The sequence below is a fragment of the Berghia stephanieae genome, chromosome 1 (assembly GCF_034508935.2).
Source record: "Berghia stephanieae isolate SIO BIC M18660-M18661 chromosome 1, UCSD_Bste_1.3, whole genome shotgun sequence".
In the NCBI taxonomy this organism is placed as follows: Eukaryota; Metazoa; Mollusca; class Gastropoda; order Nudibranchia; family Aeolidiidae; genus Berghia; species Berghia stephanieae.
Window position 1 is genome coordinate 129115978 of NC_088360.1, and position 13653 is coordinate 129129630.

General features: G+C 37.9%; 1 protein-coding gene across 2 annotated transcripts in view; it reads left to right on the forward strand.

Annotated features, from left to right (window-relative positions):
• LOC144963138 (uncharacterized) overlaps nucleotides 1-13653 on the forward strand; it is a 50198-nt gene that overhangs the window by 19859 nt on the left and 16686 nt on the right. For both annotated transcript variants that reach the window (XM_078896830.1, XM_078896829.1), the window contains exons 16-25: nucleotides 209-3809; nucleotides 4268-4498; nucleotides 5253-5387; nucleotides 5748-5960; nucleotides 6997-8859; nucleotides 9592-9727; nucleotides 10314-10483; nucleotides 11474-11625; nucleotides 12676-12787; nucleotides 13249-13347. In XM_078896830.1, coding sequence (XP_078752956.1) covers nucleotides 209-3809; nucleotides 4268-4498; nucleotides 5253-5387; nucleotides 5748-5960; nucleotides 6997-8859; nucleotides 9592-9727; nucleotides 10314-10483; nucleotides 11474-11625; nucleotides 12676-12787; nucleotides 13249-13347 — 6712 coding nt within the window. The remainder of the gene's footprint in view (nucleotides 1-208; nucleotides 3810-4267; nucleotides 4499-5252; nucleotides 5388-5747; nucleotides 5961-6996; nucleotides 8860-9591; nucleotides 9728-10313; nucleotides 10484-11473; nucleotides 11626-12675; nucleotides 12788-13248; nucleotides 13348-13653) is intronic.

Sequence of the window (13653 nt, forward strand, 5' to 3'; positions counted from 1 at the left end):
ACGTAGAAACCCCAATATGACAGAGGACCAGTCTATATTTTTAGAAAATAAAAATCCACAAATCAAGTTGAAAATATAAAGGCTTTGTAATTAGACTTCATAATATTTTCTTTATTCTGAGGCTTTTTTATTTGTATTGTTTCGATGTACTACTGTAGAAATATATGCCTTTTGTCAATGAGTTAACTTAAAATATGCTACTTCACAGATCAATCCCCGGATTGTGGAACAAACGAATGTTTGAAGAAATTCCAGGAGAGGATACCGCTGTGCAACCAAGGAAACAAAAAGCTTTTCTTGCTCCAACTCAAATCAAGCGAAGCAACTCTTCAAGAATGGCAGACCTTATCTCCCCTGCCTCGGTTATATTCAGAGATCTTTATCTCGATGCTGATTGCTCTGATACCAAGCCAGAAGCATCAAAGAACAACAATCTGCTCTCGGATCGCTCAACTAAATCCCAGCTAACAGCAAGAGTTAATAACAAAAAGCGGATTGAGATCACCAAACCGACCCAGCATACTCGTCTAATTCAAGACGATATGGAGAGTGTTGGTTATCTCCCTTCCCCGAGAGCTCCTTTAACCCCAAGGTCAGCCCGAACTCTTATTCCATCTTTAGATAAAGACGCAAAAATGACAACGATGTCACCGAGAAAAAATTACCCAGACGATGACGAAGACGATGAAATGGCAAAACAAAATATTCAGAAGAAAAAACGTGTGCGTTATCTTTTGTCTTTGGTTCATTTCGCCAGAATAAATAGAGGGACTTTGCTTCACGCTGCTGCTTCAGTTGGAAATTTCCTTCTTCTGAAAGGTATTCTCGCCTGCCCTCTGGCCATCGTTCACAAGGAGAAGTGGCCAACATTTTCACCATTCCTTTACTCGTTGGTCAATTCTAATCCCGAATCTGTACAGTTCTGCATTGAGAACGGTTTGGGGCCATTCGACTACGACTCATTTATGGAGGTTCTTTGCTACCTGATCATGAAACGCCATAAGTTCGAAGCAACTCATAAAACACTGAAGCGATTGTTGAATAGGTTCACGGTTGCAAAAGAAACGATCAGAGGTATCAAAGTCATGCTAATTCCAAGATCGGATAAAATGAGGAGTCTTTACATTCGAGGAACTCTTTTGGACACAGTTGAAAACTTTGAAATTAATGACGATTTTCTACAACGTTTGATTCCCATGGCAATAAAACAAGCAAAAGGAGAGGTCAGCAGTCGCCTTTTGATGACTTTGGCCGCAACTGGAAGCGCCATACTTTTTAAATCTGTATTTGATGCCGTGGCAGACATGACCAAACTGACAGAAATCTTCAAGAGAGACGTTGTCCACAGAGCAACTTTCTTGGATCTCATGTTTATACTATCACCATCCAGATTGTTCCAGAGTATGCACGAGAAGGAATACATGGAAAGGATGAACATAATCAGCAAAATTGGCAGTGTGGTCCGCCTTGAAATTGCACCTCGCACATTGTCTGCAGCTATTAAGAAAAATCTCCTCCCGATGTTAGAAATGGTCGTGCAAGATTATACACGAAATAATATCCTTTTACATCCATCTGACGTTTGGTATGAGTCAATCTTCAAAGCTGCCAGCAATGGTGAAATATCGTTTATCAACACAATATGTGTTGCTGAGATGAATACGAAACCAGCTACAATGCAGGCTGCTATGTTGAAATCCCTATGTATCGCGTGTCAAAAGAAACACAGAGCTGTTGCGAATCGATTACTTTTATTCAAAATGCCCCTAAATGCAAGAGTAGAGGGTGTTCCTGGTAGATTCCCCAAGAAACCCAGACTAGCTCTTGATTGTGCAATTGAAGGAGGTGATACAGTAATAGCTTCGTTGATCTTGCAAACTATGGAAGAGACTGGAGCAAAACCCACTAAAGAGGACACACTTCAGTGTATATCTTATGCCTTTGATAAAGGGATGGAACCGATTGTAGACAATTTATTACGCTTTGCTCATTTTGCTTCCCCTTCATTGGTGACGATCCGTGCTTGTCATTGGTTGTTTTTGGCCTCGGCCAGGCATGGGAATGGTATGGTTTGCATGAAGTTTTTGGATTTACCAGAATTCAATTGTAATGCATCGGATGAAAATGGGTTTACGGCCATGCACTATGCGTCCATGCACGGGAAAGATAGACTCATCAGAGAAATTGCCAAAAGGTCTGAAGAGGCGATTAATACAAGAACACCAAGAGGACTTTCACCTTTAGATATTGCCAGGGCGTTTGGACATATAGATCTCGGATTCATGATGGTGATGGAGCTTGGCGCACTACAGGGAACGGGATTTGGCGCGATGATGACTCAGAGTTGGCTAACCCGATTCCTACAAGCAAACAAAGCAAATGGACAAAGCAATACATTACTCATGTCTCCATATGGTTCCAAAAGTAGAAGTATGGATATTGTGACTCTTGTTCGTCAAGGAAATGATATGGCATCCAGGGGAATCCTTGAGGTGGCTCAGGAGTCTGCCTTGGCATGTATGATGTTTGACTACAACAGCTATCCTTTGTTGCATCTCTGTGCACAAACAGGCTGTTATATGACTCTAGAAATTCTTCTAAAATTGATTGCTGCACAACCAAAGCTTGAACTCTCAAGTTATCTCCTGAAAGAACGGAAGAAAAAGATTCCTCTTTGCATTGCAATAGAAATGTGCAATATTGAATGTGTGAGTTTGCTTGTAAATAGTTTTTACCCCGAAGAATGGCGATACGCCCCTACTGATGAATCTATTCTTCACTTTGCTGCCAAAACAAATAATGAAGAGGTTATTCAGGTTGTTGCAGAAAAAGCAACTTTCACTTTCCTTCAAGCCCAAGACAAAGATGGACTCATTCCTGCGACAACTTCAATAGCACTCGGAAACCATGCAACTGTCAAGTATTTCCTCAACGGACTCCGATTTGCAGAAAAGATGCACCATGAACACACCACAACCACCTACTGGTGTATTCTCTGTCTCCTGGACTGTTGTATCGGGTGGTCAAAAATCTACCTGGAGGGCAACGAAGTGGCCTTGAATGGAAAAGGAAGAAATATATTCTTGCGACATCGCACGGAATCAGGATTCTGTGTTTATTCTCACAAAGGGAACAAAGCAAATATCAGTCACACCCTGGACAGCGTCCATAAATGGACTCGGCAAGGTGCATCACGTGATCTAGTCAATTCCACTCTCGCTACCATGCAGTACTCACTCAATGGTCATAAATCTGAGTTGTTTCTTCTTCTCAGTCAGATGACAAGATTCGAAGCTCTTGAAAAACTGATCAAGGTTGGTAAAAACGAAGTCGCATGTTACATGTACGAAAAGCTTTGCCCTTCCCTTGAGAAAGGTGACAAGGTTGGTCATTTCATAAACGCGGTGGCATATGGTAGATTGTCTGTCGTTAAGAAAATACTAGAAATCAGCGGAGATGAAATGTCAAAGATAAAGTTCAAAGGTGAATATTCAGCACTTGATGTCGCTGTAGCTTTTGGCCACAAAGAACTCTTCCACGTTATCACACACGCTTTTGAATCAACGTCGAGTCTGAATAGTTTGCAGTTTTTGGAAGAAAGCGAGTCGTTTTTGCCACAAGAAGTGAAATGGAATTTGGGGAAAAGCAAGATTGGAGACAGCGAGTGGAGGGATTCTATTGACTACGACAAGACACGGCTGTCCCAGGTCGATGTTTTCCTGTTGAAAAATACATCAGTCAATTCATTCCCTGAGACACTTCTACCCAGAGACATCATGCCGCATTCTTTCAAAGGCAGAATTATTGAGGTGTGTTTCATCCTCATCATCCTCATCATCATCATCGCCACCATCGCCACCATCATCATCGCCATCATCGCCATCATCATCATCATCATCATCATCATCACCATAATCACATCTTTGCCAATACTTTCATCGTTGAGGGGATTTTAATCTCATTATCAGTCTCAGAAATATAATTATGTAACAATGAATGTCTTTTAAAGTTGTTTTTTTTTATCAGCATCATTATATGTGACGTGTACCATAATCATAATAGTCATCGAAATTGGAAATTATAATATTATAGGGGGAAAAGTAAGTTATCAGTCAATTCATGAAATATGGCCAATACTTGGAATTCAACTGTCCTGTTCCATTAGCACCCTTTCTTTAGTTTTGTTTCTTTAATAAATTGCACTAGTTAGGCTATTTTCGTCGTCGTATTGCTTTTTCAACGATTGTATGAATTTCTTAATTCCAAGGTCAATCACCAAAGCATGTCGGCAGCCATTACAGAGTTGGGTGTCACAGACACTTGGCTGACATCTTTGCTTGTGTCCAAAACTGTACTGGGGCGGTATTTTGGCGATATCGTTGAGACATCGGATGCATGGGAACAGGTGGAGAAAATCGTTCTGTCGTGTGTGACGCCATCGACTGGAAGTGGTGCTAGGGTGGAGCTTAAAAACAATGCCTTGCTTGACATTGTCCAAGTAAGATGGTGGTTTTGATTATGGATGATTCCCTGAGATACAAGAATAGGATTTCCTAGAACACGACGAAATGTCATTTTAAAAAACCACTAGAATAAATAAAGAAAAGTAAAACTTTCGTTGCACAAATATGTAAATATAGGTTTTACTTCCTTCAAATAGCAATTTTTAAAGAATTTAAATGAAGATCATGCACTAATCTATTTGGCAGTGATGTGTATACATTTGCCCTAAATCCTACTTTTATTTTTGGAAAGCGTTATAGATAGTTTAAACGTTTTCCGTTTACAGAAAATAGCTGTTAATGTCCATTTAGAAAAGATATGACAATTGTTCTATTTCTAGAAATTTTGGATTTGATTATTGCCACTGGCTAATCAATTAAGGAAAATAATTGAGCAAACAGTAATACAGGCAAATGAAAATTACATACATAGAAAAAAATTAACAAAAAGCTTAACATGACTGAATACATCTCCCGAATTCAACGGAAACTCTCTCTCTTCATTTCTAACGTTAATATATATCAATAATTAGTATTTCAGCTATTTGTCTGTTAAAAAATTCTCTCTCTCTCTCTCTCTCTCTCTCTCTCTCTCTCTCTCTCTCTCTCTCTCTCTCTCTCTCTCTCTCTTTCTTTCTCTTCCTCGCTCTTTTCGTACAAAACTTCATTGTCATTAATGATTATCTCCCGTCAAATTGCTGCCTCCAAAATAGGACAACCATTGATACAAAATACAAATGATTCCAACAGGTGACCAAGACTAAAAACAGTCAAGGAGACCCTACCTTCCAAGTGTCCACGTCCTCGTTCCCCACTGAACTGACCCCATACCATGGACTCAAAGACCGGATACTTAATGACGTCATTCCAGACGTTCAGAAAAAAGTAAATTAACTCTTGTTTGCCTAAGCTTCTGGAAAAAGTGAACCAGGAGAACTTTATTATATAATCATAGAACAATTTAGTCAAATATGCGTGCCATTAGGCTTATACTTATAGAAGAAGAAGAAGAAGAAGAAGAAGAAGAAGAAGAAGAAGAAGAAGAAGAAGAAGAAGAAGAAGAAGAAGAAGAAGAAGAAGAAGAAGAAGAAGAAGAAGGAGGAGGAGGAGAAGGAGGAGGAGTAGGAGGAACATATTTATTGAGGCAAAATCAAACTAGATCCTATCAAAACATGATGTCATCAACATGGTGCTGCTTTCATTATCAGTGACAAAATGTTCTATTAAATATTTTTTAAACCTCAGATCCATGAACAACTTTTCGGCCTGAATTTTGAAGTGACCGTAGATTGGAACACGATTGAGGCATCCCATGATTTCATTGTACAAAGACAACTTCTGTTGGCCTTGGGGGGCAAAGGTTATTGTGGTCGTGTAGCTGGGTTGCTCCATGCTGTCAGTCTGTGTGGTGAAATGCTGAGGGACGTGGAGACTTTATACAACCGAGAGACTGTGATGGTTGGTATACACTTTTATAATATAATGTTTATCTCTCCCATATCTTCTGTAAGTTGACTATTATTATTGCGTAATGAAACAAAATAAATATTGTGGCTCTGTGGTGTAGTGGTCCCGTGTCTCGTCTTCTCAAAAAAAGTCTAGCAATATTAAGCGTTCTCAGTGCTCGGACGGGTAATGTGTGCCAGTAGTCATTGACATATGCTCCCGACATTGTTCCTTGGATAAGGTATTTTACACACATTATCCCACTCGTACTGTATGAAATGGAAATGTGGTTCCATTTGGGCTGCGTGAGGAATAAATGAAACACTGTGAAGCACGGTAAATCCATTGAAATGTGCCCTATAACTGTTCGATTCTATCTATTTATTTATATTCATGATGATATGATCATGAGTTCATAATTAAAAACGACACTCATCTCAGTGACATCAAAATGAAGTCGATGTTTGTATTGAACTGTATTTCCGTATTTCCAGACCTTGGGTAGTATAAAGTTTGAGACTAAAAGTGCAGTCTCTCTCTTTCGCTTCAAAATTTTATTGATCTAATGAGTTGAAGAATGTAAGATTATCTGTGGACTGATCATTCAATGCTATAAAATGAATACATGGATTGATAACTTCTTATATTGCACTTGTTTTCTTTTTAATCAAGAACACTTAAAGAATTTACTCCAAGTAGCCTGTAACCCATGATATGATAAATACATATATCTTGCATTTTATTAGTAAAGAGGCTGCCCATTTTTACAAGGTTCATTCCATTATATATATATATATATATATATATATATATATATATATATATATATATATATATATATATATATAGACAATTTACATTTTGATAGGTTCACTTTGTACCACAAAAAGAAATTGTGATATCAGATAAACAATGCGTTTTTAAAAATCAAATTCAAATCTTCTGTTGCTACCTTAAGTATCATTATTGTACAGTATATGAGATATACAATCAATTATATTTAATGTTAATTTAATATAAAATGAATTTGATCTTCCTCAATTTGCAGAACATGTTGAGTCTATTCGAATCTGTCAAAGAGATACAAGTCAAATACATTCGCGTCTTTCCTAAGGCAAAAGACAGCATCTGGCTACCAAATGAAGGGAAAATAGTCTGGCATTTCTCTCTGGAGGACGGCAGGCCAAAATTCATTACTTCCCTTTTCTCACTCAGCATTCTTACAGAAATGTTTCACACAGTCGCAGTCTGTCTTTCACACAGTACCCGTATGTTCCTACCAGATGAGGAAAGTAATTCAAACGTATACACATCAAAGAAATCCACAACCAGAAGAACAAAAGTGCTGATTCCAAGAGCACCAACGTTGTTGATTAAATGGAGATCTTTTATGTTTCTTAATAGACTAAAAATTCTAACACCATTTGTGGGAAATGCCGTGGCACCTCACATCACTCTGATCGCTGCCCAATACAAATCAATGCTGAGACTCCAAATGCCGGTAAACACCATCTTTATTCAGAACACAATGACTGAGGAAGAAGCCGGATTATCCTACGAAGACGGAACTCTGAGTATCACAATTCATTCATTCAGCATTACACATAAACCTTGGTCTGTCACTCCTCTAGATTGCAGCAGATTCTTCAATGAAATGGAAGTCTCATATCTCACAAAAAGATGGCGGGCCGGTTCTGTTAATGTCACTGCTAGCCGTCACAGAGCTCTGACAGATCTCTTGCAAAATCTTGGATTTCCTATCGATCTTCCAATGGCAGGACAGAACATTCTAGAAATGCTTTGCCGATTAGAATCTCGTCAAATGGTTCATCCCTTTGAGTTATTGAAATTGTTTGGTAGCATCCTATTCAAGCACATTTCCAAAGGTTACATCGACAGCGTCATTACAAAGTTATCATTTTGCAGACAGTCTTGGTTTATAGGTTCTTGCAATGCACCAGCTGGTATTTACAGTTGGGTCAGTTCCAAGAACTTAACAGATCTCACTTTAGTCAGCCAGGTCCTTGTGTATTATTTAAAACCTGGGACGAAAAAGCCAATATTTCAACTAATGACCAGAAATCAAGTCCTGAAAATGTCACCAACACGGATATTTGGACTCTGGTACAAAATATCAACTTTGAACATCTACGAAACTCTCCGACATTCCGCAATAGACCACGCTCAGCTCATCGTTGTCAAAGAAAAGGCGTTCTTGATAATAGCGTCAAGTTTTGTTGAGCATTTCCTAACAAGTCTACCTGAGGCAGTATCTGTGGGTTTCCTGTCAGGTTCCTCCCACACCAAATGCATCTCTTTTGACGACGCTTTTGTGAAACCTTTGGATCTATTCTCAGAAAATGATACCAAGAAATCTGGCAATCAACTTTCCAAACACACCACGTCGCCTGTGGAGAGCTATGACTTCCTCACATGGCAAATTGGAGTTTCTAAAGGATTCAACGTGATTTTTGAAAACCAGGATCTCAACTCAAGCGGTGACAATCCAGGATTGCCGCGATCCTTCTACATCTCATACGCAACGTACACGACATTCAAAGACGTGACGGATTTCAACCTGTATGAAAAACCTGTCCGTGACGTCATGATCTCCATCTTCAGGAAATTGGTGAACGTCACCATCGGTACATCCACCCCATCTACATGCTCCGATCTTGTGACTGGAGAAGACTTTGAAGAAAATGCTGACGTGTACATCTTATCAGATCAAGATATCCACGTGATGTGTCGTGCAACCATGTGGACAGGACAGAGTGCTGGTTCCTCCTACTCCCAAACCATGCTGGTGGCTTTGTGTAGTGCTTTCCTTCAGCAAACCAAATCACGTCTCTCAAATGTCCTGGCAAAAAATATCAAGAGAAAGATCAACCCATCAGATATTAGATTCAGGGTAAGTACTTAAATTAAATGAAGAATAGCCTTTGTTTTAAAATAGATTGTTTTAATCATTATGCGAACGATTTATAAATGAGTTAAGAGAACACTATATTTATGCAAATGAAAGTCTACATGCGTTTGTTAGTTTGTGATTAAGAAAGAGGGGAGAGAGAAAGAGAGAGAGAGAGAGAGAGAGAGAGAGAGAGAGAGAGAGAGAGAATTTTTGAACAGACAAATAGCTGAAATCCTACTAATTATTGATATATATTAACGTTAGAAATGTACATCATTCGATGCTAGTATCAAATATTTAGTGTCACCAAAACCTATCTAGTTTGAAATATTAACTTTAATAAGATGTAACATTTTCAAAGTTTTAGTGTGGCTCTGAAGCTCGGTGTTACGGTGTTTCGTCTTCTCACTAGATTCAGACGATTTTAAACATGAAAAATTCTGGTCCCGACGTTGTGTCGATGGGTAAGGCACGTTACACACATTACACGACTCAATTCGGGTGTTAATGAGTACCTGTCTACAGGAAGTAAATGATATTGTAAGAGTGTTAGTGCTAAATTAACGCCTAACTGGCAACTGGTACTGTATGAAATGAAAATATGGTTCCATATGGCATGTTGGGGGATTAAGTAAAGCATGGTAGCAACCCTGGAAATGCTCTATATAAATGTTCATATTTATCTATTTTATTTTTATTTACTGTGATCAAGTGTGTTAATTACTTTATCAGGAAAGAGTGACCAGTGCTGACCAAGTTGCCACATTGTCCACGACAAAAACATCTGTAAGATCTTTGGAAAAATCCATCAACCGGATCCTAACGATGAGCTCAGCCGGCACCAGGAAACTAAAAATGGACTTAACAGGTACTTGACGATGTGTTCAAAGTTCAAACTCTCTTACATAAACAGCACGATAGCAAAACGTGAAATTTGAGTGCAATATATGTTAACAGGCAGTGATTACAAACGTAATTCAATCTTTACATGTGTTAACATCCTTACTTCAACAATTTGTATTAATTGGACTTGTGATGAGAAAACCAAATTCTTTTCAATTTTATCATATCTCTGTGTGTCTCTTTTCCATTTGTTTTGATGTAGCCCCCCCCCCCCCCCCCCCTTCCCATCGAGTTTTGACTGTGTAACTTGATCTAATGATTTTTTTTAATAGAGGAAATATTCTCTAATTGTTTATTTAGACAGAACATTTGCTTGGTACCTTTTGGATAAGACGCTTATCTATTACAGAGAACGTTATGATGATGCAACAGACCCAGCTATCTAATCACTGCCAAGGGAGCAGGGACCTCATTCTGAGAAAGACTATCGCGCTATATAGAGCTTAGAAAACATATCATTACTCTCTTTTCAACGCGGGGAAAAATAAAGGTTAAACTGTAACTATAAATTCCGTGTAGTACTTAATAACTTTTTTATTTGTCCATTTTAGGTGTTGAATTCAGCGAGCATAGAAGTGGTCCGATGGTGACGTTTGACAGTGGCGTGTTAAGATGTTCCCTATTCAAAGTGGCCGAAGAAGTGGACCAGAAAGCAATGGACAGGGATTTTCTGATGGCCGTGGACGAAGAGGAGGGCATGAAAATATTGTCGCAATTTGACGTGAGTGATAAAATAACAAGTTAACGATTCCCAGCCTACAGCGGTCGACGTACGACTTGGAAGAAAACGATGATCTGTCCAAAGACTGTGGAAATATCTTCGTTTTTTTCCATGTCGTTTGTCGATCGCTGTAGGTTGGGGACGTAATCTTTAATTTGCTAATATTATCTCGTATCTTAAATAATCAAAAGGGCGGTTCAGAAAATTAATTTATTTGTTCTTTGATCTGCAAAATAGTTGAATCTACAAAGTCGGACAACATTTATGGCGAAAGGCAATAACAAGTAAATCATGAGTTAAAATGCCTTTAAAAACGCTAAGAACATTTTAAAACATTGTATAAGACTGATACAAAAGAGGCAAGTCGTTGTAACACCATAGTTTCAAATGTTAGAGTTATGTATGTGTCATAAAGAACAATGCCCTTTTATAGACTTAGGCTCTCAAACCAATTTTTCAGCAAACTGTGTCTGTGGGTGTGTTTGTTTGTGGGTGAAGGGGGGGGGAGGGGGGTGTGTGTTTGAATGTCACATGTAAATTATTTATTTCCCAAAACTCCATCAACTTGCAATGTTATGATAACAGATGTTACCAAACAAAAACGTTTTTTGTGTGTGTTTATATGTGTGGCGTCGTGGTTTTGTGGTATGACACTCGCCACCAGACCAGTAAGTTCGAGCCCCGTTCTGAAAAGCTCAATGTTAATTCCTTTGAAAAGGATCGTTACGCACATTCCCACACAGTACTCAGGTGTAAAATGTGAATCTGATTGTTAACAGCGCTGTCTCTGTTGAAAAAAAGATATATAATAACCCCCCAGAGACGTCATGTCTCATCCCACATGTTAATTGTTGCTGTTGGCTAAGGACCCGTTGTAAGGCGCATTGATCACGTTAAATTGACTATCAAGTCGTGAAGGAGTTCGATTTTGTGATGAGCAATATTAGGTTTGTGATGTACTTCTCAATATCTTCATTTTTCCTGTAATAGTTCAGGGACTCACGTGCTGGCCACCGTCAACATCGAACATCCTTAGGCATTGAAGACTTGTACAGTGTGACAGCATCAGAAGTACTTACCATCAACAAGGAACACTCGGTAGTGGAGAAACAAAGAATCGCCAAACACCCCAGTGATGACTCGTACGTAAACTTTGTCAAAAAGTACTGACATTGACAGCATTCTATTCAGTCCTTTACTCAAATTATAGTTAATAATGATAATACAAAAATAAATGATGATAATGATAATATGAATGATGATGATGATAATGATGATGATGATGATGATGATCATGATGATCATGATGATGATGATGATGATGATGATGATATAATATGAATATGATATGAATAAAATAATAATAAATAATATATAATATATAATAATAATAATAATGATAATAATAATAATAAAATATATGATAAATAATAATAATAATATAATAATAATAATAATAATTAATAATATAATAATAATAATAATAATAATAATATAATAATAATAATAATAATAATAATAATAATAATAATATAATAATAATAATAATAATAATATGAATAGAAGAAGAAGAAGAAGAAGAAGAAGAAGAAGAAGAAGAAGAAGAAGAAGAAGAAGAAGAAGAATGTTGTGTATTACTTCCGATTTATGTACTAATCTACCTTCTCTGAACAATATCTATGTCAACGTAACTTCGATGAGTAAAATTAAATTTTCTGTGAAAATAAGAAATTTGGATTAAGTTTATTTGTTTTATTGAAGACAAAGGATATACGAAAATCTCACATTGCTTGTTGTTTTTCGTTTGATTTCAAAATTATTTTCTGACATGCTGTTCATTAGGACATAATACCGATTTGAGACGGTGGGATACAAATGGTAAAGGGTAAAGTGATGTCAAGTAATTGATAATGTAATGGTTTCATAATAGACAAAAATAACAAAGTGATTCTTACATTGTTACACAATGCTGCGTAGCACCCTTCACTTCAATGAATTGGGGCATATCCACTTCATTTGATTTTTTCACTAATGAAATGAAGACACCATTGTCATTTGATCTCCTTATTCCTTGCTTTCAACAAGGTATTCAAAAAATGAGTAGACTTTCATAATTCAACTCAATATTATTAACAAGTTGTCTTTTGCGTTTCCTTTTCACCATAATATATTAATTCTAATCCACTCTACAGCCATGTTGTACAACGTGCGGTCAAACGTCTGTTTTCTGGGGTTGAAATCGGACGTACATCAGACATCATGGACTCTCTGGACATTGGAGCCAACGTTAATTCTGTAAACGAGGTAAGGAGTTGCTTGGTAAAGTCAACAACTATTGAAAGCTTTCATAATTGTTTTGTATGGAAAAGAGCTTGAAAAAGATCAGAGACTATGAAGTAAAATGAGAGAAAGAGGATTTGTTTGTGTGAATGAATTCCTCGTGTTTTTAAGTGTTGATTGTTAGTCTTTGGCAAGACGTTCAGTACCGTTTGAAATGGGCACTGTCTGTATTTGTCTGGTCTAAATCATTATGGCGTTGCTTCACCCATAAAATAATGCTTTTTTCGTCTGCAAATCAAAATTGGCTAATTTGCTGTAGGTATCTCGATCTTTGACATGAAACAGTCCATTTATACTCACTTTACGGTGTTGCACAAAGGCCGACAATAAGAGAGACCATATAAACATATTTCCGCTTGAGAATGATTGCAGGGAATTTTTTAGATTTATCCCTTTTACTGTTTACATTTTATGTTCATTTCCAGAACGGGGAGACACCCCTGATTGTGGCGGCGAAGTCCCGTAATTACACCATTATTGATTTGCTGTTGACAAGAGGGGCGGCTACTCATCTCGCTGATTTGGTCAGAAGTTATATTATATTTCATGTCTCTCTCTCTCTCTCTCTCTCTCTCTCTCTCTCTCTCTCTCTCTCTCTCTCTCTCTCTCTCTCTCTCTCTCTCTCTCTCTCACCTTCTTCTCTCTCTCTTCACTCCTTCTCTTTCTCCTCTCTCTCTCTCCCTCCTTCTCTCTCTCTTCCACACACTCCACACATCACTCAAATCCTCCCCCCCCTCTCTCTTCTCTCTCTCATTTACTTTCATATCTCTGTGTGTGTGTCTCTCTCTCTCTCTCTCACACACAAACACATCACACACACACACACACAC